The 27,911-nt window shown below is 44.6% G+C and overlaps 1 protein-coding gene across 7 annotated transcripts in view; it reads right to left on the bottom strand.

The window, feature by feature from the left end:
- The window catches only part of NRXN3 (neurexin 3), a 1,690,724-nt gene that overhangs the window by 1,568,931 nt on the left and 93,882 nt on the right, over window positions 1-27,911 (bottom strand). The window contains exons 3-4 of one of the 7 annotated variants that reach the window (XM_059914768.1): window positions 20,258-20,275; window positions 2,405-2,434 (exon numbers count right to left, since the gene is read on the bottom strand). The exons of the other annotated variants lie outside the window; for them this stretch is intronic. Coding sequence (XP_059770751.1) covers window positions 2,405-2,434; window positions 20,258-20,275 — 48 coding nt within the window. The remainder of the gene's footprint in view (window positions 1-2,404; window positions 2,435-20,257; window positions 20,276-27,911) is intronic. 7 annotated transcript variants of the gene reach the window in all.

The following is a 27,911-nucleotide window of genomic DNA, read 5'->3' as shown; positions in this document are numbered from 1 at the left end:
CACACACAACATACATAAGTATTTCCACACATATTTATGGGCATCAAAAACAAATTCTGGAGATTCAGCAAGAACCAGACAGAAATCTCTTTCTTTCATGTTGAAGGAATAAGGAAAAGGAAAGGAGTATTGGCTTTTTAGGTAATCATCACAAGGGCAAGAACAGACAAAGGGTGGGAAATGGAAAAGAATGAGAGGAGGAGGAATGGGGTCAAAGGACCTTCTTAAAAACAAATTAAACAGCAAATTGCACCTTCAAATCTTAGTGACACTGACCACCCAGAAGAATTCTGCATTCTTTTTTGAAAACCTGTCTAAAGAGGGATTCACAGTATCCGTGTCTGTCATTATTTCATTGCCTAAAGCCTCTTTTTCTAGAAGATTCCTGACTTACCCCCCCAGAGCATATGTACATAGTATGTCTGAATTCTCTACTCATGTACACTTCAATGTTGAGTGCCCAAGAGAAGTTGAGTAGTAGGCGGAAAAGTGGGAAGGGTATACAATACAGGTTCTCCAAATGCTTTTCACACCAACGTTGGGATTTAGCCCTCTGAAATGCCTGTGCTTCATCAGTGGGTCTGAAATGAACTGAATCAGGATTAAAGAAGTCCCTACCAGCCTATCTCATCTACCTAGATTCTATGCTATGACATCAGCCATATGATACACTCAGACTTCCAAGCCACTGTAAAAGCTAGAACTCCAAAAGGGCAACTGGGAGCATAAGATGAGACAATGTAGAAGGGCATTTTGTCATCAGGACTCTGAGGGCCTGCTTTTTCCGGTGGAACTTGTTATCAACGTTGGGCCACCGAATTCCAGCAATTCATAGAACTTGGGTCTTACCACTCTGTAGAGATATGCATAACTCTCTCAAACTACCTGGATACTAAGTCAACATGAAGAGCACCCCCTACTCATATTCACTTCATAGTAACCTGCTGTAGGGGGATCACTTCTCTCACTCACCTACAAGAATAGAGAGACTTCATCCCAACCTCTTCCAGAGCGCCATCTAACACTGGAAAACTCACCTGACCCCCTCCGTCCAGCTCTGTTCTTTGACATCTGCTCCTATACCAGACCATGTGTTCATTGAAATGCCCAGAGTCCACATCATGGATCTTGGCTCAGGTCTGGAGGATACAATTCTGTTGATAAAGTGTGCTTCCTCCTTGTCCTGCCTTATCAAGTCAGGACGCCCTCAATTGCCCACCTCTGCAGCTACCTGTACACCATAAGCAAACTTCCCTCAGACCTGGGTTGTTCTGATCATACACTCCCCTTTATGGCAACACTGTCTGATGGATCCAGTGTAAGGAAATGGGGGTGTGTGTGGGGGGTGTCCTTCCGTGCTGCCCCACCCTACTCAAAAGATCAAGAAAAAACGGCAGAACACGGAAATACCCCTCCTTTCCCTTTTCTTTGGCCCTCCAAAAAAAGCCACTGAGTCCCATGTGTATTTTGAAAAGAAATAGACAAGAGAAATTAAAGTACAGTCTTTTGGTGTACTCAGGGCGTGGCAGGTAGACCCATCTTGCAATCATTCCAAAGCGCAGAAGAAACACAATAGCAGCAATTGAACAGTGAAGAAAAAGACAATTTTAAGTAGGCTGAGTTCTTGAATCCTGATTTAGGCTGATAATATGGAAAATTTTTATTTAGGAGAAAAAGGCTTCATTCACAGCCCACCCTGTGCTTAGCTGAGCTGAATTTCCTGCACAGTTCATTTCCTGCATAATTGAATATTTTAGGTTGCAGATGCTGAATTTACAGATCTTTATATGCAGTTTTCTTCAGGGTGTATAATGAGTTAGAATCCTGCCATGAGGACATTAGCATGTTCTTTCGGTGGTTTTTGCTTTTATACAAAACTGAAAACAGTCAAACCCCCAAGGGTTCCCTTTGACCATTCGGGGCTGGGGCTAAAAGTCATTACAATGGGCAGTGGGATGGAGGGGAAGACAAAAAGCAAACCTTTACTCAGAGTGAAATTCAGAGAAGCCCAGCTCCTCTCCCCCAACCTGGGGCCCCAGCATGGGGCTTAGGGAAGAAGTTAACCGCTCTGTTGCTCTGAAATTAGCTTCATTCACCCCCATTATCGACACCGTCATGGCTTGTTTCATGCTTCTCTCTTGGAGGCAGCCCGGCAGAGCCAGTGCCCAGGATGACAAATGATAGTGCATAATGGAGAAGCCAAGGGGGTGATGGGGGCGGGAAACCACGATGCATTGGGAAAGGTGCCCCCCACCGCAGGATGGCTCTGCTGCCAGCCTGGCCCATGGCAGGAGAGACAGGCAGCAAATGGCCTGCCAGGGCTGATGAGGCTCTGAGCGACCAGCCAGAGGCACGAAGGCAAGCAATTCAGGCATCTGCAGCACCACAAGCACAGAGCACCTACCTTGTTCACTCATCATGAGGTGGGAGAGGCCTTGAGGAAGGAAGAGAGGGGAGAAGAGGAGTCGGGGGGTGGGGGGGGGGAAGGAAAAAAGAAAGAAGACAAAGTTAGAATCCCAAATGCCAGGCAATCTTCTCTTAATTCTTGAGTGGAAGGGGTGGCAGGGGCATTCACACATACTGAGGAACATGCAACGAGCACTGAAATGCAGGGCAGAACGTCCCGGGCCACCCAGTTCAAGGTCAGTCTTTTGTTTGCTGAACCTCTCGGCCACATCATGAGAACTTTCCTTTCACCATTGTTTCTATGCAATAGGTAGGATTTGAGATAAATCTATTAAAGATTAGGTCCCTTAGGAAAGAGACTCCAGGTGCCGGGCAAAGTAGGTTTCTTTCTTTCTTTTAAATTGTTTTTAATAATAATACATGGTCACTGTAGAAACTTTGGAAAAGTCAGAAAAGAAAAAAGAAAAAAATCAGCTGTAATCCCACATCCAGAGATTACCATCCAACTTTTCTTTCCCCCTAGATACAGTAGTCGCTTCTACAAAAATCGGACCACATTGAACATACAAAATGAGTTCCTGCAGGACTTCCCTGGTGGTCCAGTGGGTAAGGCTCCACGCTCTCAATGCAGGGGGTCCAGGTTCAATCCCTAGTCGGGGAACTAGATCCCGCATGCGTGCCACAACTAAGAGTTCGCATGCCGCAACTAATTAGTCCACATGCTGCAACTAAAGATCCCGTATGCCGCAACTAAGACCCAGCACAGCCTAAATAAATAAATGATAAATAAATAAATATTTTTTTAAAAAATGAGTTCCTGCGTTCAAGAGTTAATTAGACAACCTGAAACTATCTCCATATGATCCTTGTCTTCACCCAGTGACAACCACACCCCTTCCCTCTGTCCCTACTCCACCACCAACTTTTCCTAGAAAGTCCCTCACCTTTGATCACAGAGGCCTAGCCAAGCACTGAATGGATTAAAGAAGGTACACGGAGGCCCAATAAACAAGTAGCAGAACCTCTCACTGTGTTCTTGTGGAAGTCAAACAAGGCTCTTAAGAGCTCATTACTTCAAGGGAAGCATAAGCCCTGATACATCTATTAAAAGAAAAGATTTCCAACCAGTAGCCAACCGTGATGGCTATTTGCTCTTCTGTTGCTTTTATTACTACCAGAATTACTTGGAGATCACCCCAGAGAACTTTACCCAGAGTAAAATTCAGGGATATAGGAGATTAAAAAAGGAGAAAAATCTCTAAAGTATGGAAATCTGTAAATGTTTTTGGAGATAACTAGAGATTTAGAGAAGTAATCAAAGACAAAATATGGGTCAAGCAATTGACATTTTAAAGATCAATGATATATTAAATACATAGATACATGTGCCATAAATGTCAGTCATTTTTTCTAAACAAATTTCATTAAACTATTATCATATTTTAAATGTACCTTTCTGGCATTCATCTCTCAAGGCCTAGGATATTAATACTCATGGAGGAAGGGAATCATGCCAAAGCAAGTCAGTCTCATAATTTGTTTTATTTAAAAATTAAGTTTTGGTATTTTATGGGAGGGGATAAGAAGAAGAAGGAACAAAGGCACTAGATTTGACTAAGAGAAACCTCGGCAGAAGTAACTATTCATAAAATGCCTAATATTTCTGGACCAAGCCATAGCCTTCAGCATCCAGATCAAGCACACTAAGAGGGAGGGTCTGGGGCAGGTAGGTGGTGTATGTGAAGGGGGAACGGGAACAGAATAGGTGTGTGAATTCACAGGAGGGTTGTCAGCATTAAGAAATGAGAATAAGGAAGATCCAAAGAGATTCCCTAAGAGCAAAATGGAGGTTAAAAATAAAAGGACCATAGTACTATATTGTGTACTTGAAATGTAAATGCTCAGAGAGTAGACCTTAAATGTCTTCACCATAAAAAGGAAATGGTAACTATGTGATGAAATGAATGAAGGTGTTTCATATGAGTGTATCTAATCAACACATTATATACTTCAAATTTACACAATGTTATATGTCAGTTATCTCAATAAAGCTGGGGGCTTTACTGAGATAACTGTCCTTTCATTTTTTAAATGAAAGGACAAACATTTTTATACCCGCAATTAAAGATGTTTGGCAGCTGGGAGGTGTGAGTAGAAGAGAGGCAGAAGAGTAAACAAAAATTTGCCAAATGAAGAGGAAACAGGACACTTGGTATTCAGAGGGTGTTCAAAGCCCTGGAGAAGCCCCTACAGTTGGGCCCATTTATGTATTACCTGTGTTTCTTTGAAGCTGTGTTTCCCAAAACACATTTCACTGACCACCTGCATCATCCGCCTGGGGATACTTATCAACCGTGAAGAGCCTGGGCCCCACCCAAGTCCTAATGAATTAGAATCTTGGGGAGGAGTTGGGGAAAGATCTGAATTTTAAATAAGTCGCACTAGTGATTCTTGTACTCACTAGAACTTGAGAGCTACCCCTTTAGAGTGACATATAAATCAAATTTTGGTAAATTAAATTGTATGATAAATGCACTAAGAGGAATTGGATATATAATGGAACCCTGCAGTGGATCCTTTTGCAAAAGGAAGAATCCTTTTAAAATGCAAATATCCACCACCTGTGTTTTAAAATTTAAATATGTACTCGTCAGGTTTTATTAAGCTACATATGTAGTTGCAGTATTGTGACTCAAATAAAATGTACATATTCTTCAACTTATAGAAAATCTTAAATAGAAATATCAGGACAGGAATGCAAATCTGAGATCCTGATGTCAAAACTTTGGTTTTGTAGGCAACAAAGCAAAACAGACATAAACAAGTGTAACAGGAAATAACATGAGAGAGGGGAGAAACTGTGTAAACATATTATGGTTTGAGTTTTATTTTGCTTTTTGAGAAGGGAATTTTTGCCCTTTCATGAGCTTTTACATTAGTGTCTTCTCTTATACAAACCTACCCCCTAAGCTTGCAGAGTTAAGAACTGGAAACCAGGAATTCCAGAGGGTCTAGGTCTATTCTGAAATTGTTTCTCTCCCCTTCCACCCCAAAACACTCCTACTTGCTGCAAAAAGACCTCAGTTCCCCCCAAAAGTGAATGGAAGAAACAAGAATCAATCAAACAAATGATTCAAGTACCTACTATATGTAAAGGCTGCATAAGGTAGTGGAATGCAAACAAGTATGGTACATAGTTGTCAACCTCGAAGAGTTTAGAGTCTAGTTGACAAGGTGTGTGTGTGTGTTTATATTTACACAAACATACATATGATATATATATATAGTGGTACCTGACAGTGAAGGGTAGGGGTTAAGATCAAGGACTTCAGAGCCAGATTTGAATCCCACCTTTGTTACTTTCTAGTTTGTGACCCTAGGAAAGTTGCTAAACATCTCTGTGCCTTGACTACCCATCTGTAAAATTTGGATAATTATCATGACAAATTCATAGGTTGTTTTGAGGATTAAATAAATGAATATATGTAAAGCAGTGCCTGTACATGGTAAGGACTATATAAGGGTTATTGTTTTTTTTGTTTATGCTATAACAATATACTGATGTGTGAGGCAACACGAAGCATAGTGCCTGACACACAGTAGGTGCTCCGTATGTATTTGGTGAGTGAATGAGGAGTGAATGATGAGTAATTGGTAAGTGTCAAACGATTAATTCAGACAATAAGGACAGTAGGACTGTGAGGAGGGCCCTGGGTGTGCAGCAGAGGTTTCTGGAGGAAAGTGGGATTTACAATATGCCTTGGAAGACGGTTTAGGATTTAGAGCGATGGAGGACGTTCCAGGTTAACACCACTACCTCCCAAGACCACCAATTGCATTTGTAAGGACTTTCCTGTCAACTTTCTGGAACACCTAGGACACTGACAGGCACACGGTAGGTACGTAATGCATGTTGTATGAATAACAGTGAACACATACAAACGGTTCATCTGAGGAAGAAGTGAAAGGTGATCTTAAGGATCAAAGTATGGAACCATTGTATGAAGGCCTTGAGTTTCCAGGCTAAGGAAAAAGGACTTGATCTTGCAGCTGATGGGAGACATTGAGGGCTTGTGGGCAGGAGAATGACCCAGGGAAGATGATGTTGAGGAAGATGGCTTTGGCAATGGTGCGGACAGAATGGATTAGAGGGAAAAGAGAGGCAGAAAGATCTGTCATAGGCAGAGGGCCTAAATTAGTATCATGGCAGCAGGAAGGAAAAGGGAGAAAGAGGATTCAACAGGCTTTGGGTGACCGATGAGATGCTTCAGGGGAAGAACGGATGGGAGACTGAGTGAAGCATTGTCAGAAATAGGAAGGTGGGATGGAGTTGGGAGATGGATTTGGAATGAGGGCGATAATGAGTTCTGTTTTAGGCATGATAAGTTGAAGAAACAGAAGAATCACTCAAGCAAAAAGTCTAAGGTGCATTTAACAATATAGGACTAAGGTCTGCAAGAAAGTCAGGACAAATATAAAAGTGTATCATCTCCACTTCATGAAAGAGAGGGTCTGTGCCCATGTAAGTGAATGAATCCTCAAAGAAAAAGGGGCTAGAGCACTGAGTCTTAACCTGGGAGGGATGGGGGATATTAAGATATCCTGGAGGTTCTTTTTTCTACATGCATATTTAACATTAAAGTAAAATTTTACATTCAGAAAGAAAAAGGAACTATATGGCTTTCCAATATAGATACAGAAAAATAATGCTCAAAAAAAAAATCTTAACTGAGAAGGATATAATTAGCAAAGAAGGAAAAGCGATCTATGCTGGCTGTGTGTTATGTATGTGGTTGATGAGGAAAGCCAGGGGGTGGGGGGGGAATGAAGATCACCCTTCTTGTCAATTTCAGAAACAGAGGGTCAGCAGCAGCCCCCCAGACCACACAGCTAGCCTTGGGACTAGCACCTGGCTGGGTTTGCAGTTTGGCATTTAATCTGAACCTGATGTTCAGGGCTGCCAAAAGACAAGATGTGGGCTGGAACAGGGGGCTCAGGGAAGCAAAGGGGACCACATCTCTCCAAAACAATCCCACCATCAGCTCTGAATTTGAATAGTTCTTCAATGAAGACTCAAAAGCCAGCTCCATAAAAGTTCACCTAATGGAGGGTAGGGAACAGGAATTGAGCTCGGAAGAGCCTTTGATAGTCAGGATATTGAGAATTTTCAATACAGAATTCTTATGGAACTACAATGCCTTTTTAAAAATAATTATAAAAATTAGAAAGCAACTGAAATGTTTCCTATGTAGATGTCACACACTATCAAAGTGCTACCCTAGCTGGATTCAGGGACCATTCTGGACCCCACGAAGATGTCTGATATTTTTTACCCTTCTCTTCACTCTTTCTAGTGCTATATATATCCCATGCCTTCCTGTGCCTATCTATCTGTGGTGCACAGGTTCTCAGGGTACATACAAGAACAAGAAGAGAAAAAGATCATCAGTAGGTAAGATATACAAAGTTGAAATTGCCATAGAACAGACTGCAAATCTTATGTAGATTATATGCAAAATATACGTATGGCCCTCTAAACTATGTTATACCCTTTGGGAAAATCCCTATGGAGGTAGCTGCTTTTGCAGCTCAGGGGAATGGAAATGGCTACGAAAGCAAAGTCATCTGTAAGTGGCTGTGGCCATCATGAAGCTTGTCATGAAAATGACTAATATAGAGAATAGAAAACATTTACTGAAACAGGCAAAAGGAAGATGCAATGTTCAGGAACCAGGCCAGAAGTTGAAGGCCTCCATCATTTAAGCCAGTACTGTGTCCCTCTCAAACCTATAATATCCCACCCCCTCAGATGGTTTTTAATCCTCCTTCCTTCCTTCATTTTGGCTGGGTAATTGGGGAAAGTATTTCAGGGGAGGAAGGAAGTCACTCATGGAAAAAAAAAAAGAGAGAGAGATATTTGGGGGGGAAAAAAGCAAGTTATCTCTGCCAAGACTTTTCTCTCATTCACTTTCAGGGTAACTTTTCTCCCCCTGTAAAATCCACACATATCATCTCTTTTTCCATACTGAAGTAGAGAAATGAAATGTCACTAATTGCTGTAAGTGCCAAGTGCCAACGTTGAATTTTTATGAAGCCACAAGGACTTTTAAAAAGAGTAATTACATAAAATCAGAAGGTAATGGAAACATTCACCCTATGTTTCTGGAGGAAGTAAGGAGCCGGTGAAGATGGTAGGGGGTGGGGCCTGACAGAAAGAGAAGCCACAGGTAACCATCGTGTCTGCAGGGTGATTGGGAACTTGGACAAGAGAGAAGGGGAAAGAAGAAATACACATCTTAGCATTTTAAGCGCTTAAAAGAGAAGAAGTTCAGTTAATTTGGTAAAAAGACAGAATTAGAACAGTAGCTAATATCTGTTGACTGTTTGCTATATAGAAGCCATGGCTATGTGTCATGCCATTAAATATAGCTCTATGGGAATGTCATTGCTATAATGTTGATTAATGTTGTTAATGTTTTACAGGTAAGGAAACCAAGACCTAGAGCCAAAATCCCACTTCTTAATAAGTGGTGAAATGTGGATTCTAAGCCAGAAGGTGGATTCTGCAGGCTGGATGGTAGCTATGACACTAGCTACCCTGTCTAATTCAGTGCTGGTGGCGAAGGGAGGAGACATGTCTTGGAGAATTCAGGAGCAGAAAATAGTGTCTGGACATTAATTCAACTTCATTTATGATTCTGGTGTAGCATGATTTAAGGTGTACTGGGGAAACCCTTTTACATAAATGGCCACCATCTCCCTCTCCTCAATCTCCATCCCCAGATTCTACTAAAATATGAAGCTTTTCCTTTCCTGGGTCACTTCTTGGGGTTATTAAGCAACTTCCCTCATTAAAATGCAAATCTGAACACGAGCTGCACTCAGGCTCCTCAGTCATTGCACTGCCCTGTGTGTGAGATCATCAGGAAGCCAAGCTTAAGACCTTTCTTCAAAGACAGGAGTGGCACAGGGACATGTGAGAAGGAAGGATGGAGACACGCAGTCACAGGTTGAGGAAGTCTGCCACCACGGGCAGGGGAGAACACAAGGGACAGGCTGGGGTTGGGGAGAAGGACGCTTAAGGGGAAGAGGTGGGGCCTGAAGGAAATCTCCACCTACTTCCACAGTCACGTCTCAGACCAGCCCTTCCAGAGGCAATTTCCTGACCTTCACCATGAGCTTCATCATGGACTTCAGTTTCCTTGTCCTGTCTGGGGTTCTCCAGTGGCTTACAGCAGAGCCTAGACCTGCTCAGCATTTTGATAAATGACTTGGCTGAGAACATTCATGACATGCTGTCTGGATGTTGTAATGAACTAAAGCTGAAAGGAATAGCTAACTCGTTAGCCATCGGAATTAGGGCCCAAAAGATGTGAGCAGGCAAAAGCAAAATTTAATTTTAAGGGGCAAATATAAATTGTGGCACTTAAGCACAACCTCCCACTACCCCCACCAACCCCCAAAAATCACAAATAAAAAGAAGTCAAAAGCCCCACCTCTTCTTATCACTGACCACAAAACCTAGGGTTCTGGTTCAGAGAACAGTGCCATATATTAGGAGGGGCATTAATGAGGTAGACGTATCCAAAGGAGAAGAATCAGATGGTAAGAGGTCCCAAGGCATGTCACATGAAGAATGGCTGAAGGAACTGCTACGTACAGCCCAAACAGGAGAGAGCCAGGTAAGGACATGAGAGCTACCTTCAAACATTTTAAAAGTTGCACAAGCAAGATAAATGACCAAGTGCATTCAGCAAGATGAGTGTGGAATAATAGGGGATATTTCACTTGCCAGAATACCACAGAAGAGAGTCCAAGTGGCCTTTTAGAAGATAACCACCAAAAATCCATTCCAACTCTAAGACATAGAGTTTCTATGAACCAAGATGATTTCTGAAGAGGCCAAGCAACTACTTACTGGGTTGAACCATATGAAATTGCTGATATTTGACTGGTTTTGACCTACAAAAATGACAATTAAAATGGTTCAAACTGATACCCTGAGAACACCACCCATAATCAAAAAGGTTGAAGCACGAAACGAGGCATCAACAAACCACCCAACAGCAATCATGAACTGACATGAACAGAAGATCAACCGTTTACTTATATGATTTTGGCTTTTCCACAAGCCTTGAACAATACTGGGAATGAAGTGAATAGTTGGACTGATGATGGTGATGGTTTCCAGAGGAGAGCCTGTTGCTATTTCTCCAAGGCAGGTGCCTCTGGGTTGGTCCTTCCGTGATGCCACTACATTCCATTCTCACCACTAAGCCCTTTGTTGGAGGTAACTGTGCTAGCGCACTCACTATTTGCCTCTAGACCAACTTTGTTCTTACAGCATGGTGACCTGGACTGAACAGAAAGTATTTCCTCAATGGCGCCCATGAATCACCAGAAGTGTCTGCATGGCATAGCCACAGAGAAGAGGAAAGAATGTCTGCAGCACCTTCCCAATCTATTCCACCTCTCTGGAGGGGTGGGTGTGGCTTCTTTTTTCATGAATACCATGGAAGGAAGAGAGATAAAGGCAGTCATGCTTGTCACTCTAAGGGTTAAAGCATCAGCAATTATGGCTTCTAGAAAAGACTCTTCCCAAAGAAGAAGAAGTCCTTGCTCTCCAAATGTCATGAACTTCTCTAAAATAGTTCTTTGTTCATGAATGACATGCAGCTGGAAGGGTCGGCAGATGTGCTAGATGAATTAACTGTATCCAAATAGACCATGGTGTGCTGGATTTTAAAACTCCAGGGATGAATTTGACAAAATCAAAGAATGGCCCCAAGTCTAAGTCAAATAAACCAATTGCACAAGCGCAGGAAGGGGAGAGAAATGGCTTAGCAGCAGTGCACACAAAATCTTAAAGGTTTTCAGTGACTTTAAGTTCAATTTAATACCACAGTCATTTTTTAAAAAGTAAGGTGTTTGATGCTGCCATTAATAGATGTAGGGAGTCTAGAAAAAGGGAGTAATGCTACCACTCTATAATGAACCGGTTGCAGCATGTCCGTAACACTGTATGCTGTGTGGGCATCCTTCTTTGGAAAGGAAGCAAAAAAATGTTATTTTTCAGAGAACTATGACCTGGATGAAAGAGCTGAAAACCCTTGTATGAGAATGCCCAAAGAAACTGGAGATGTTTTAGCCTTTAGAAAAGAAAATCCTTAAAGACAAAAGCCCTGTCTTCAAACACTGGAAGTGTAATTAGATCTATTTTGTGTGTCTCCAAGGGCTGGAAGCAATACAGGTGGTGAAAGCTATAGTGACTCAGAATAAAGGAGAGCTTGTGAACACTCAGTGCTGTTAGAATGGAACAGAATGGTTAAAGGAGCAATGAGTTACTCATCACTGCAGTGGTTCAAGCCAAGTTTGAATAAACTCTTACAGAAGAGATTCAAAAATTAGGTGCACAAAGAACCTTGACAACCTTTTGGTTCCTTTCCATCTCGGAAATGCTGATTCTAGCAACAAAGTTTATGAACACATACAAGATGGCAAGTAGTGGGGATGCAGGCATGGATAAGTCTCTGTTCTCAAGCATAAGGGACTCCCTGTCCTTCAAGAGCCCACAGTGGCCGATGTGGGCATGTGGGGGACAATACACAGCTGGCTATAGCGTAGCGTATTATGATGAGGGCTCTACTAGCCCCGTGACCTAAGGTGCCATGGAGCTCAGACAAAGGGGGGATCATTCATCCCACCCTCCCTTCTATCTCCTCACCCCCACCTCCCTGCTTCCCTGAATTTATGGAGGGTATAAAACAGCAGTTAATGCTGAAGTTTTTAAGTCCCTTCACTTTCCTTTAAAACACTGGTTTTCAAACTTTGGTCATATCAGAGCACCTGGGGGAAATGTCTTACTTCAATGAGCCTGGATCGCATTCATTAACTCTCCAGGTGATTTTCATGCTCACCAGAATTTGCAAACTGCTGCTCTAAATAATCCAAAACCTGGATTCAAATCCCAGCTCTACCTCCTGCTAACTGGGATTTTGAGCATGTTAACTATTCTGTGCCTTTTTCCTGTAAAACAACTGCATCTCACTTGTAAGATATCTTCTCAGGATCACTGTGACAATCACATGCAACCACGTATAGATAGCACTAAGCAGAGTTCACGGCACGTAGGAAGGGCTCAAAAGCTTGTCGTCACTGCTGTTGTTATTCAGGAGACTGGCGTATCTAGGCCCTCTCTCCTCCACCACCCCCCTCCCATCTCTCGCCAACATCATTTCTCCAGGAAGCTGGCAGACCTGGCAGACCGCTTACCCAGGCGTCCTCAGATGCCTCCCTCCATGGTCACAGTCAGCTAAGTGGCCGCATAAGGGCACCCACTGTCCTCAACAATCAGCTGTATTCCACCGCCCCACTCCTCCTGAGGCCTAGCCCCACAAACTGACTAGCTTAGCCCAGGAGCTTTCCAGACCTTCCTAGGCAGGTCTTCGGAATGGGAGGGTCTCCAATGCTACCATAAATAGGCTGTGTGACTCAGCTGAATTACAGGGAAGTTCTATGGCCTGTTTTCTCTCCTGTACAAAGAAGGAATTAATCTAGAATAGTTTCTCTTTGGTCTCACCAACGGCATCTTGAACAGCACAATCTCTGAATGAAACTTTCCCATACATTGCAGCACATTTAGCATTCGTTGTCCCTTCCTCCTAAATGCCACCAATGCCCCCTCATTATTGGAGCAACAAATAGCCATCCTACACATTTGGCAGGGTCAGGGGTAGGGGCAGTACTATCCCATTGAGACAACAGGGTCACTTTAATGGTGTTACCAGCTCTAACCCTGACCTTGCCCTCCAGAACTGAGAAGCAAACTGGGACCATAACCAGCACCCCAGTGAGTCTGCCTTGCCAAGACAGTAAAGGAGGCGATTTTAAAAGGCTCTAGAAAAAGGCACCAAGGCCTAGTGATCTGCTTCTTTGAGTTAGCCGGAGCTGGAGGCACGCTGGGAAGCAGCTCCTTACTCACACCTACTCATCAGGAACAGCTACAGGAGCCAAGGGGCTCTTCCCAGGCCCCAGCCGGGCAATTGGCTGGGAGCTGAGCACTGCTAGCCCAGCCAAGGGCCCCTTTCCAATCCAATTATGTGCAGCAGTGGTGGATTTCCCTACAGCCTGCATTCCCCACTGAGCTGAGCCCAAGATGGGCACTGAATAAACACTGGTTCAATTACCTTCTGTCTCAGGGTGAACCCCAACAAAAAAGCAGCCTGTCTTTTAAAGTGGTGTGGGGTAAAACTAAAAACTGAGTCTTGAGCGCTATTCGTTCATTGAGCAAGTGTTTATTCTGTGCCTATGATGTACTGGCACTGTTCTAGGCTGAGACCATACAGTACAGGAATGTACCTTTGTGGGGTGAACACTCTAGGTGGAACTCCATATGAGACATCTCCAGGGCCAGACATACCAGGCTTTGCATCCTGCTCTACCACTTTTTACTGGGTGGGACTGATGAGTTAATATCCCTGAGTGTCAGTTTGTTCATGGTGAAATGGGTTTAATAACAGAATCCACCTCCTGGGCATGTCAAAAGAATTAACTGATGCATGTAAAAACATAGTATTTCAGTGCCTGGCTCAAAATACAAGCTCAATAAATGTCAGATGTTTTTCTTAATAAATAAGAGAGAAAAGCCAGTGGGACTATTGTCCAAAAGAATAGGAAAGAAAAGACAAAAATATAACGGGTAGCACTGGAGTTAGGAGCTGTCAGTCTCTGGTAATGGAGGAGAAGGCATTTTCCTGAATCCTCCTCCCCAAGAGAGCTCAGTTAGATGGCCTAATCATAGATCCTCAGAATGCAAGAAGCCTGAGAGGTCATCTGATTTAAAGAAGCCTGATACCCAGAAAGGTTAATGACTTACCCAAGGCCACACAGCTGCTGGGGAAAGCAACAGAGCCAAAGGAAGGCAGAATGACAAAGCAGAGACCCCAGGATGCATTTAAATCTTGATACCTACCATACTTGCTTCTGGCCTTGGGCAAAGGATGCGATGTTTTGGAGACCAAGTTTCTTCACCTGTGAAGTGGTAGGGACCTGGCACATGGTGGATCCTTTATAAATGTCGGTCCCCTTTCCTCCCTCTTACTGGGATTTCTTGGCCTCACTTGAGAGCAATGGTGGCCAGGATCTAAGTCTGAGGGACCTCTTTACTGAATGCATAAAGATCAGGAAGGATGGGAGAGAGTGTGTGACAAGGAGAAAACAGCAGGTGTGTTTAGAGGTGTCTACAGCTCAGCAGTGGGAGCAACCTCTGAACAGTTAGGGGAACCAAGACACAGGAAAAGAATGATTTCTTTTGTTTTTAGACCTCTCCGAGCCTAAGTATCTTCATCTGTAAAATAGAAACACATGTGGAAAGGATCAAGCAAGATAACTTAAAATAATAGCTAACTTATACATTGCTTACTATGTGCCAGGCACTGTTCTAAAGACTTGACATGCATGAGCTCATTTAATCTTCACAATAGCCCCATGAGGTAGGTACTTATTGTCCCCATTTTACAGATGAGGTAAGTAGGGCCCACAAAGGAAAAGTAACCTGAACAGGCCGTACTGTGCTGGGATAGAGGCAGGATGTCAACTGAGGCATCTGGATCCAAGCCTGTGCCCTAACCCAGGGGTGGCAAACTTTTTCTGTAAAGGGCCAGATGGTAAATCTTTTAGGCTTTGCAGGCCATAGTGTCTGTGTTGCAGCTGCTCCAAGCTGCCTTTGCAAAGCAGCCATAAATGATACAGAAATGAACAAGTGTGCCTGTGTTCCAATAAAACTTTGTGAACACTGAAATCTGAATTTCATAAAATTTTTGCATCACTAATTATTCTTCTTTTGATTGCTTTCAACTATTTAAAAAGTGAAAAATCAACCTTAGCTTGAAGGCCGTGTGAAAGCTGGCAGCTACCTTGCCTCACATATATAGGAAGTGCCTGAACAGAGATCTGCACAGACCAAGTGGTTGCTAAGCGTTCATTCCCTTCCCTTTCCTTAATCTCATTCTTCCTCTTCGCTCCTGTCAACCCAGAAAGTGGATATTTCACTCTGTGCCCAGAAGAAGAGATAAGGAACAGGGCTTTAGCAAGGTGGAATACACCTTCCTCAGTAAACACGGCCCTGTGGGCCCCAAAGAGACGGGGAATTTTAGGTCAGTGTGTCTCCAGCTTTAATGGGCAGACCCCTGGGGCTCTTGGTCTTTGCAGACTCTGACTCCACAGGTCTGGGGTGATGCCTGAGATCCGGCCTTTCTAACGGGCTCCTGGGCGAGGCTGATGCTGCTAGTTCTGTGGGTCCGATCCCCTCTCCGAGCAGCAAGCTTCGAAAGCAAACCCTCCGTGTCCATAAACACAAGGCAGTGTGTCAGGCACTGCCTCCTGGCTTCGGGTGAAGAACGGTGTCCCTCAGGCTGGACGAGGGACTCCCTGCAGACATAGCAGGGCTCAGGACAAATCAGCAGGTCCCCTCTCCAAGGACAGCACTGAGATGACTTAAACTGGAGGAGGAAGACAACAAGGGGCAGAGATCAAGAGCAGGCAGAGGGAGGCTTGAGCAAAGGCTGGCAGCTGCTTCCGGCAACAGCGGACCAAGGCCCCCTCTGGGCCCCGGCAGACAGGAGCCCCTCCTCCCGCGCCTGCCAGGGTTCCGGTGGACCGAAGCAAGAGGCCTACTTCCTCATCAGGCCTCTGAATAACTAGGGCACTTCCACAAGGTCACAGTTTTTCATTTAAATTCCAGCTCTAATCAGCAGGCAGAGCCTGAGAAATTATCCCTTCCGAGGAGAGAAGCTGTTATTGGAGCACCGTAAACAGCACCCCAGCCCACGGCTGGGGGGAGAGTCTCTGGGGGAGGGGTTGAGAGGGGTCTCACAAGCACAGGCCCCAGCCCTGTTCCCTGCCTCTGAGATCCTCCTCTATCCCATCCTCTTCCTCACCTCCAAAGCACTTCCTCTCCCTTTGGCAGAGAGTTCTAGAACACATCGGGGGTGGGGAGAGGACTGAGAGCAAACAGTTTGGCAGGGCTGGGACTGCCCACTCCTGCCCCACAGGCAGCCCAAGGACAGATCCTAATGGCCAGGAGCATGGCATAAGGAATCCCTTCAGGGCCACAAATGGGTTACATGGCCTTGGAGATGCCCCTTTCCTCCCTTTGCCTCCATTTCCTCCTCTGAAAAGTAAGAGAGTTACAATCCTTAGACAGGATACCCTTTGAGCTCCAACATGTCTCGGGACCCTATAGACCCACACTGCCCCTGGTGCTTGCGGCCACCCTTTCAGCTCAAGAAGTACTTCTGAGGTCCTACTATGGTGCCATGCACTGTGCAGAGTTGGGAATGCAGACACAGATAAGATGTACCCCCGGCCCACAGCTGTGCCTTGGAAATGTCAGGGTTTTGAAGAAAAAGGCACAGGCTTTGGAGGCAGACCCATCTGCGATCCTGGTTTGTGCTAGCAGCTGGCGACCGTGAGCAGTTACTGAACCTCTCTGCGTCTCCTTTTCCTCTTTTGGAGTGAGGATGATGACACTTACCTGGAGGGGTAGATGTGAAGAGTTCAATAAGAAAATGCATGGGAGGCATCAGAGCTGAGCGTCTCTCACCTCCTTCAGGTCAGCACACCACAAATGCCTCTTGCCACTTTATTATCGTGAAACTCCTTCCCAAGGACTAGGAGGACGAGCTGTGGATTTTCCCACACAGAAGTCCATCGAAATACCGCTTGCCCCTTTTCTCCTACCAGGACACTCTTTCTGAGTCCCCAGCTCATCTCCTGGACCTTGGGAAAGGTGTTGCCTGCCAGGCGCCATCTCCAGCTGCGTTTTATAGTAGGGTTACTTCTAAGCAGTCTCCTCAACATGTAAAATTCATCAATTAATCAATCATCACTTTATAGTATTCCAGCGGCCCCTGGGTAAATAGTTACATTAGCTCATAAAATCCCCAATTTGTCTTCCTGAGCGGAAGGAAAACATACATCAGAGAACCACTCAAGGCCTCCTGTTTCGGAGCCACAGCACCGCTGGCTCCAGGTTGCCTGGCCAGGGGCTCGGAGAACAGGAGGCCGCCCGCTGACCTCAGCCAGGGCCTGGCAGCTCAGGCTGCCTCCTGCTACGGCCGGGGCCACAAGGGAAGTTTCTGGACCTGTGATTTGCTTCAGGCTCAGAACCCACAAAAAAAGCAAGGGTCAACAGGGTGACAAGATTGGCAATCAGCTCTTGACACCTCAAGGGCAGAATGGAGAGTGCAAGGTTCAGAATCAGGCTGGAATCCCCTCTTGGTCCTGTTACTCAGCTGCTGGGTGACCTCAGCACAGCACTTAACCTCCTGACTTCAACTTCCTCAAAAGAAAAATGGGGCTCATGCAATGTACCTCAGAGGATTATTGAGAGAACAAAATGAGATAATGGCCATGAAACTGAGATAGTGCAGTGTTGTGCTAGTGATAGTTGCTATTTCTAAGGTAGGGTCACCCACTGACCTCCATCCCTTTGAAGAGATGGAGGGGAGCCTAAGGGTCCTTAGCGTTTCACCCCACCAGGACCAGTAGGGCGCCTTTGTGAGAATTAGGAAAAGGTGCCCCCAGGTTAGAGGCCTGCCCCTGGGTGCAGGCGTGGCAAAACACAGATTGGATTTTGGCCTCCATGCGTTCCCTGAGCTGGCAGCGCTATGCAGGACACAATATGCACAAGTCTAAGTGGAGACCCTGGGTCATCTCTGCCATGAACCAGGAAGAGAAGAGGTTAAGCCAAGTGGCACTTTTACAAACAAAATTTTTGATGTTGGGCTTACTCCCTCACTTGAAGTATCCTAAAAAACATCAGCTTAGCAAAGAGACCTTCCTGGACCACCCTTTTTAAATTAGCAACTTCATTTTTACCTGCTTCATTTTTCTCCACAGCACTTATTACCCACCACCTGATACAATAGACATGTTACTATATACATACATATGTAAGATGTATATATGTTTGTATATATGTGTGTATATTTATCTATATATAGATATATATAAAGATACATATTTTTTTTAGTTCCTTGTCTTCCCCTGTCTATAATAGAAGATCCATGAGGACAGGGATGGTCTTCTGTTTTGTTCACTGTTTTATCCCTTGTACCTAGAACAGCGCCTGGTACATTGTAGGTTCTCGATAAATAAATATTTGCTGCGTGAGTGACTGAACTAAAATGTTATTAAATAGAATAAATTTAAGGATATCTTCCTAGAAAATGCCGTCCTGTGCTTTGGTTCAAACACCAGTTATTTTCAAAGGTGCGGGGTAGGCAGAAGAAACAGAGGCAGGGAAACCCTGTGTATTTGGTAGGGATAACAGTATTATCCTTTTGTGTTGTGTAATATTCCATATAGATCAATGATCAGAAACCCTACTTAAGTCTGGCTGATTCTTTTACATATTCAAAAGCGATAAAGGATAAATTCATTTGGAAAGGGTGCTACTAATAAAGAAAAAGTCACATTACCTCTGCGCAAAAATAAACAATGGTCCCATTAGGAAATACGAGATCTTCAAGTGAAGAAATTCTGGGATGGGACCCAGCATGTTCCAATGCAGTATGCATGGGCTTTGGAGTCTGAAAGCCCCAAGTTCAAATTCCAGTGTGCTGACAAGCCCTATGACCTTGGACAAACTGCTTAATCTGTCAGGCCCTAAATTTCCTTCACATTAAAATGTATATAACATCGACATGTACACACTGCTATATTTAAAATGGATAACCAACAAGGACCTACTGTATAGCACAGGGAACTCTGCTCAATGCTGTGTGGCAGCCTGGATGGGAGGGGAGTTTGGGGGAGAATGGATACATGTATATTTATGGCTGAGTCCCTTTGCTGTGCACCTGAAACTATCACAACATTGTCAATTGGCTATACTCCAATATAAAATAAAAAGTTTAAATAAATAAACAAAATGTACATAACAATATCTATCCTATACTGATGCTATAAGAATTAAACGTTAAAAAGACTAAATAAGAAAATATATGTGAAAATACCTAAGAAAGATGATACCCCCTTCTTATTTGGTAAGGTTACTCTTAACCCAAAGTTCTAGACAGTCTAGAATGGTTTCCAACCATTCTAAATCACCTGACACTTATCTATAAATGGCTGTTCCTCTCATATGCATCTATGTGTGTGTGTGTACACATATATGTCTATACACACACATTGCTTACAGTTAGGACTCTGGATGAGTATCTATTCGTCCATTGATAAAAACCATTCTTCTTTCTTTTTCTTTTCTTTCTTTCTTTCTTTCTTTCTTTCTTTCTTTCTTTCTTTCAACAGTGAACATGTATTAGTCATTATAAGCATTAGAAAAAAAATATGGCTAATTCCACTGTGGAAAAGTAAAGTCATTTCTTAGAATATAAAGAAAGAAACCTTCTTTTACCCACATCATATTTTCCATGTTAAGTATATCATATCTTCAACTTTCAACCACATGAAGCTATAGAAGATTTATGAAGACAAGGCAAAAATGCTTATTAAATTGGAGAATACGTATCATAAGAAAATCTTTAAAAAATATTTTCAAAAATTGTGCAATTTCCACTTCTTTTATTCACCCAGAAATATCAATCAGAAGAAAGTAATTGTATAAGCATGGGAACCACATTCCTTTGGTTTTAATATGGTTCTTCAAAGCCAATACAAATCCATCAATTCAAGGCATTTCTTATAAACCTAAATCAATGAAAATGCAATGTACTTAGATTTTTGTTCTGTTTAGAGTCCCTAGGAAAAGGTCTCCCTCAGAGTCAAACCATGCACAATCTGGCAGAGGGGAAATTTCCACAGCAGCTGTACAAACACAAAGACTCACCTGGACCTTGACTGACATCTGTGGCAGCATTTTCAAAGGGAGGGAAAGGGAGAGGAGAGAAAGAGGGAGAAAAGGGAAGAAGAGTGTTAGCAGCACACACACACACACAATACACTGTGTCCTTGCATGACTACCAAGTTCATGCAAGACTCCAAATATGCTCAGACTCTGAGCACTTAGTTCTACCGTCACCCAAAAACCACCCATGCAAGCCGAGGGGCCAAGCTCCCTTTTCACTGTGCATGTAGCAAGAGAGGTGAGCTTCACATCTGTCCGGAAGGACATCATCCTGGAATCAGATAAGGCTCCAAAGAGCTAAGCAGACTGGAATCCTGCAAGAATATTGGTTAAAATATTCTGGTTGATTTCTGCAATCCAACACCCAAGCAAATCCTCCTCCCCTCCAGTTACAGAACACTGGACATGAAGTCAAGCAAGGTTTCCCCACAGAGAGAAAAAATAATAATAAACCATTCCCTTGAGGAACAAAGGAAAAGGCATAAGAATTAAGAGCAAATTGCAGCGTTATTCACTTCATAAGACTGGAGGACACAAGATCACAAAACATTTATAATTCCCTCCCTCCCCAGTATTCCCAGTGACCATTCTTCATCACAGACAGCAGTGTGTGTGCATGAGATTGTGTGTGAGTAGATCATTTGCCACACAAATTGAAATTCTGCCTCTCCTAATTTTTCTCCTTGCATTTCACACCATCATTAATGACAGAAATTGCCATTTGAAATCTCTTCTGACAACTACAAATAAACATCCAGCCCTGGGAAGGTTGACATTTGAATTAAACCAATGAACTTTCAAAAAATGAAGAACGGTTCACTCCCATCATCTCCATGAATACAATCTCCTCCTCCCACCCTCAAATGTAAAATAGAATTATGCTGGGGAAGCCCAACCAAGAGCATCCCAAAGCATTGTTAAAAATCCCTAGGCCTGACCCGGTAGGATATACTACAGCTTAGGAGAAGGAATGGGGTTACTTCACGAAACCACTGGCCATCCAGGCCATCCTGGGTGACTCCCTTAGAATCACTGAATGATGGGTCTGGGACATCCTTAGACGTTATCTAGCTCAACTCTTTTTTGCTAAGATGGAGGATGAAAAAGGGTTGAGAGACTTGTCCAAGGTCACACAGCTAGTTCAGGGAAGGGATCCCAGAAAAGACCCTGGATCTCTTGCATCCCACCCAATTCAATGTTCATTCAACTGAAACCCAGGTCCCTCCAGGGCATATGGGACCGGAATTCAGTTTGCAAGCTCAAGTGAGCACCTGAAACCATGAGGAAGCGGTGAGAGCCTCCCAGTTACCCTATGTGCTTCTAATCTACAGCAATCAGATTTGCAGAGCTACAGCTCCAGTTCCTTAGGGCTCTTGCCCCAACAAAATCCAGGCGCTGACCTAACCTGCAGCAACAGCCGGGAATTTCTCCAGCCCACACTCTGCATTCCCTGGAAGCTGTATTTGCTCAATGAGACTTACAGAGAGCTCTGAATCATTCCTCAGCCACACCCACTTCCAGGTTTTCTGGTGAGTTGTTAGATTTAGGGCTGGAGTAGCAGCAGGGAGGAAGAAAAGAGGCAAAATAGAAGAGGTGGGAAGGCAAAACATGCTGCGTAAATAACAAAGCAGAGCCATTAACCGTGACTGATGGACTGCCTAGAAGAGTGGTCGTTAAAATACCCCTTCATTAAGCAGGGTATCAAACTATTTACACACGGTGGAGTTCAGTGGTGAAAGTGTCAACACTGTTGTTCATAGAAACGCACTCTTCGTGGGCACCAAGATCCAAGGGAGATAGGACACCTTGGAACCCCAAAGTTCTTCTGACACTAAGTTGCCCATTTGGGCACTGTAGTTGCAATCCTAAATTATGGAGACAGATAGTCCAGGTTCAAATCCTGACCTCCTTGATGACCTTGAGTCAACCAGTGAACGGATTGTTTCCTTCAGCTGTAAGATGGGAAGATAACACAGCTCCCCTCCTGATAGTGTTACGATAATTAAATGAGATTAAATACTTGTAAATCACTTAACTCAGTACAAGGCAAACACTGCATAAACGTTAGCTGCGCTGATTGTTATCATTTTGAATTACCTCGGACAGAATTACCCAAATATGTTGACCAGATGGCTCCCTGGAAACACCAAGAGACCACACGAAATTTTTTTAAATTTATTTATTTTAATTTATTTATTTTTGGCTGCGTTGGGTCTTCGTTGCTGCGCGCAGGTTTTATCTAGTTGCGGCGAGCGGGGGCTACTCTTCCTTGCGGTGCGCAGGCTTCTCACTGCGGTGGCTTCTCTTGTTGTGGAGCACGGGCTCTAGGCCCGCAGGCTCAGTAGTTGTGGCACGCGGGCTCTAGAGCGCAGGCGCAGTAGTTGTGGCGCACGGGCTTAGTTGCTCCGCGGCATGTGGGATCTTCCCGAACCAGGGCTCGAACCCGTGTCCCCTGCATTGGCAGGTGGATTCCAAACCACTGCGTCACCAGGGAAGCCTGACAACAGGAATTAAGTTGTGCTTCGTTTGGTGACTTGGGTTCAACTTTTCTGCTTGTGAACGAAGACGTTGCTCCAGCCCTCCCCTCTTTCTGGGTCTCTTTCCTCCCTCCCACTCCTCAGCGAGAATTGGGGCAAAGGGGAGTTCAAAAGTTCTAGGTGAGCAGAAGTAGGGAGCAAAACAAATTCCATTCTTATTTCTTTTGTTTTCCCTCCTGAAGCCTTAATACAGCCCAGTTCTAGTCCTGCAAATAAAAAATACAGCATCTCTTCTTGCCAAAGAGGGGCAACAGGCCACCACGAAAAACCCTCTTTAGCTGAGGGGTCAGCGTCCAAGCTCAGTTCCTGACTGTGGCACCAAGCCAGAGGCAGTTCTGAGCGTTCACGTCCAACCTGAGGAAAAGAGACGCAGTATCACCTGGCACCTGTTCCAAGAAGCAGTGAGTGACCTGAATCTCTGCACTCAATTCTGACCAACAGAATGAAATGGCAAAGGCTGGGGTGTGGCAGTGGGAGAGCGGAATAGGGGGCGATCAGAACCTCAACAGTACCCATCTGCTGTATTGTGTGTCCAGCATCGTTTCCCCCTTCTTTTTGTATCTAGTCCCAGTTGTCTTCTGGGGAATCTCCTTTCCCACCCTTAATCCCTGTGGTTTGGTAAAGATGACCCCCACCCTCACCCTGGCTCCAAGGGTACACATGTCCTGCAGGCCAGGTCACAGGGATTAACGCAGAGAAAGGGGGGTGCACAGCTGGATTACTGGCATTTAGGCTCTGGCTCTTCAGGCTGCATGGACTTTGTGCCAGTTACCTAAGTTTTCTGTGCTTCAGTTTCCTTATCTGTAAAATGGGTGTGTTAATAGTTCCTACCTCCTAGGGTGGTTAGGAGGAGCTCAGAACAGTGCCTAGCGTCTAGAAAGCCCTCAGTCAATGTTAGCTGGTAATTTTATTACCTTCATATATGGGAGGGCAAGGGTGTTTTTTAAAAAAGCAACCTTTCTTGTGGTTACACAGCAAGGAAGTCTGACCTAGGATGCAGCTGGGGGTTTCTAGCTCCATGCCTCGCTGCCTCCCCACTTCCAAGGTGGTCATCCCCAGAGCACCTCTGTCTGTCATTGCTGCTGGTACACAGCCTGGAGTCTGCGTACGAGGGAGCAACATTGGGCCCTAGGACGGATCAGAGGAGACATATATATATGTGTGTGTGTGTGTGTGTGTGTGTGTATCAATTTTTTGATAGATAAAAAGTGGGCGCAAATTGCCAAAGAAAAGGCAGTTGCCAACCAGATGAGATTGATCCAGGGGAGTTGGCATCCTCTCCCGTGCCAACACTTCCTCAGCTCCCTCCTGCTGTTTTATTTTCTCACACTGCTAGGCCTGTAGTTTTCCAGAGCACCACTGCATTTAAATCTATATTCTATTTTCTCTCCTAGAAAATAGGTCAGACCCAAGGCAGAGTTCACCAGGTGGGGTCCCAGAAGGTTTGGCTGGGCCTCGCCTCCAGGAGGCTGGCTGTGCAGCCTGCCCCATGCTCCCCAAAGCTCCTCCAGGGACGTGGGGTGGGTGTTTGGAGGTATAAAAGTAGCAAGTGGGGGAATCTTGGACTTCTGCCTCTTGAAATGATCTAGCCCAAATGAGAGGTGAGGTGGGAGGGCTCCCCGAGTTGAGCTGTATTCTGCAACAGCAGCAGATGGAGGGTCCTTTCTTTCCCCAACCTGGTTAGAAGAACCGCATCTCCCCAAATTGCAGGAAATTGTTTCCGGTGAACTTTAAAATAACCATGCTGGGCATATGCACTTGTGGCTGAAATTATTGTTGAATACGCAGTAAGCGTCTGTGGGGCACTGAGTAGAGGTGGGACTGCCCTAATTTACTTCTTCCCTGGTTGTGATGCCAAAGAGAGTGGGTGAAGGGTGGCAGTGGCTTTCAAATCCTTCCTCTCTTGTGGCTTTCCCATCCCTGGTTTGAGCATGGCACTCCTAACAGAGGTGGCCCCAGCCTGGACCAGAACTCCTTTTTATCAGGATCCCACCTGCAACAATTTCTCAAGCACCTGCCATCCACCGAGGTCAGTGTGAGTGCCAGAGCTTGGAAGACAGGAGAGGGAAGGTGCCAGTTTATATGGGCCCGTCCTCAGCCCTCCTGTCAGACAGCAGAAGGAACTAACATGAATTGAGCAGGTCCTGCCTAGAGCCTGTGCATTTGCTATTCCCCTGCCTGCCTGAACAGTCTTTGTCAGACATATGTAAGACTGGTCCTCACTTTCTTCAGGTATCCATTCAAATGTTCCTTCTTAGAAGGATTTTTCTCTAACCACCTTCTCTTAAATAGGGACCCTCCTCTACCATTTACCCGGCTTTTCCTTTATGTATGGCACTAAATCACTATCTGACATTATAGGATGGGTCTGTTTTTATTGTTTAAATCCCCCTTGGAATATAAGCTTCACGAGAGCAGTATTGCCTGTTTCATTCACTGCTTGTATCCCCAGTGTTTAAGGAGGATCTGGCCTACAAGATGTGCTCAGCAATACGCAATGAATAGTGACTAGATCATCTCAATTGATACAACTCACTGAGATAGATGTTATTGGTGTCTCCATTTACACATGAGAAAATTGAGGCTCAGAGAAGTTAAGGTATGTGCCTATGGACAGAAAGGCAGAGCTGGGATTGGACTCTGGGTCTGTCTTAATGCCCTTACTCTTATTAAGAACCCTGTTTTCTTCAGCGTTGGCCTCATTATCAGGTGAGTTGTCTCCATGTGGTAACAAAGATGGAATCTGGCAGCTCTAGAGAAAAGAGAGCAGCCTATTTCCTGGTAATTCCAGTAAATTCCCTGGGAAGGCTCTCATTGGTTTGGCTTAGGTCACATGTCTGTTCCAGAGCCAATTACTGTGTCCATCATCACATATCAGAGGATGAATTTGGGGATGAAATGGGGAAATGCCTCTACGTCCCTGGCACAAAGCAATACTAATCATAATAAAGCTCACATTTACTGAGGCTTCTCTGTGTGCTGGCCACCGTCCTAAGTGCTTAATATACATCTTCTCATTTAATTCTCACCACAGCCCTAACAGGTAGGAACATTATTCATCCCATTTTACAGATAAGGAAATTAAGACCCAGTGAAGAGGCCCTGTCATTACTAATACCTCTTATACTCAGAGAAGCACATCAGATAAGGGTCAACCTATATTTCTGAATAAAAGAGTAAACCAGGAGAGGTACCATCTGACCCATCAAGCTATAAACTAGGGATAAGAATATCGGGCCTCTCATAGGAGTGAGAAAAAGGCATAGCCCAGGCAGAAGGAGGCGGTCAGATGCAGTGTGACCGTAAGTCTGGACAACTGGAGCTCCTGCCTGGGCCGTACACTTTAGAGGAGCCTCCTCTGGCCCCTCTGCAGCCGCATCCCACCACGTGAACTGAGCAGTCCACAGCGCCAGCCGGATTTGCCCACCCGGCACCAGCAACACCTGCCACTGACCCCGAGGACACTCAGATGCTCAGGTACTCTGAAGTCCAACTGCCCCAAATCCACGTGGGCCTCTTCCCTGTGTCCCTTCTCCTAAAAGCAGACCAACCCACTGATGCGTGTACTCTTGTGTCAAGAAATGGCCAAGGGGAAGCTATTTGCAGGAGCTGTGGACTTCTACAAACTGCGGCATCCACAAAAATGTGCACAAGGATATTTGTGGTGCTGGAATTGGAGAGAAGGGAGGCTGACCCCTGGCCTCCATGTGTATTCTTATCCCAGGCCCACAAACATCGGGCAGGTTTTCAACTCAGGATTACACCTGACTTTTAACATTAGGAGAAAAAAAATTAAAAAGGCAAAGACTGCATCTCCCCAACAGTCTATCCTTTCTGGCCCCTGAAGAAAATGAGCATAAGATTCTTCCCTCGACTTCAGGAACAAATATACAGAAACAGTAATTTTTTTTTTTTTTTTTTTAGTTGAGAGCTAAAGCAAACTTCCAGCAGCAAAGAGGCTGGGTTTCCTGCATTCTGGGGCTTTTTCTGGCTCTCAGTATCTGAGCTCTTCAAACACAGGAAGAGTTGTCTTTCCACAAAAGGCCAGGTGGTGTTAGCTTCATCCCCGACACAGAGCCCATTTATCCGCCTTTGTAGAAGACTGAGCCCTCCCAAGCCCTGGTGCTGTTTGCTTTTGTTCTTTGATGCTAATAACTCCAGATTGCAAGATGCAGCGGAGGGGTAGCTGCTGTGTCAGGTGCCAGCCTGCCTGGGAAGGCAGAGGCAGGGAGAGGAGCAGGATGAAAAACAGGAAGGAACAAGGATGGCACTCCTGTGGGCCAGGTCACCGCTGCGCCCGAACACTTTAGGGGCTACAACACACTTGTAGTGGCTGTGGCTTGAGGAGACTGAGCTTGACCGACACTTGGGAGGAGAGGGAATCTACTTCTTACAGATACAGTCGGAGATCAGCACAGACAGTGGGCTTTGTTCTTCATGTTTTTTTTTTTAATTCTTTACAGGTTCTGAGCACAGACGGGGGGGGGGGGGGGCGGTGGGTAAAGCAATCTGGGCTTTTTAAATCCTGTCTTTGCTATTTGTTATTAAAAATATTTTTGTTCAGTTTCTTACTTTACCTTCCTCTTCAGCCGCATGGGAATAATAGCAGTGGAGTTAATTCTGCTAGAAGCACCCATGCATCCCTAAAAGTCAATGTGCTGTGCAAAATCACATAGTAGAAACCACAGGGCTTACAGGGAAAACAGGATTGGGGCACAGTACCCCAAAATTTCATCAGTGACACATAATGAAAGATAGGAACCCGTTTTACACATGTTAGTGGTTAAGGAACGCATAAATAATACAGTAAGTATAGCACTTGAAAAAGACCTGAAGTTGCTTGTGGAAGTGGGAAACTTGCAGGTTGCTTTGAAGTAATGAAAGAAGGGTCATCTGAAATTGGACAGGAAGTTATAACACCAGATGTTGATGGGTGTGGCTCATAACATGCCTGGTAACTGAAGTAGCTGGCACGTGTTTAGGTGTGTGCGTTTTGTGCATTCCTACACAGTTTGGTTCATCTGGCTGTAGTTTTCTGCCTTCACCTAGAGCTTCTCATGGGCAAAATCATGCATAATCAAAAGTGAAATTATTATGCT

Source organism: Balaenoptera ricei, chromosome 2, assembly GCF_028023285.1.
Source record: "Balaenoptera ricei isolate mBalRic1 chromosome 2, mBalRic1.hap2, whole genome shotgun sequence".
Lineage (NCBI taxonomy): Eukaryota > Metazoa > Chordata > Mammalia > Artiodactyla > Balaenopteridae > Balaenoptera > Balaenoptera ricei.
Note: the sequence above shows the minus strand (reverse complement) of the source record. Positions and strands in the feature narration are given on the sequence as shown.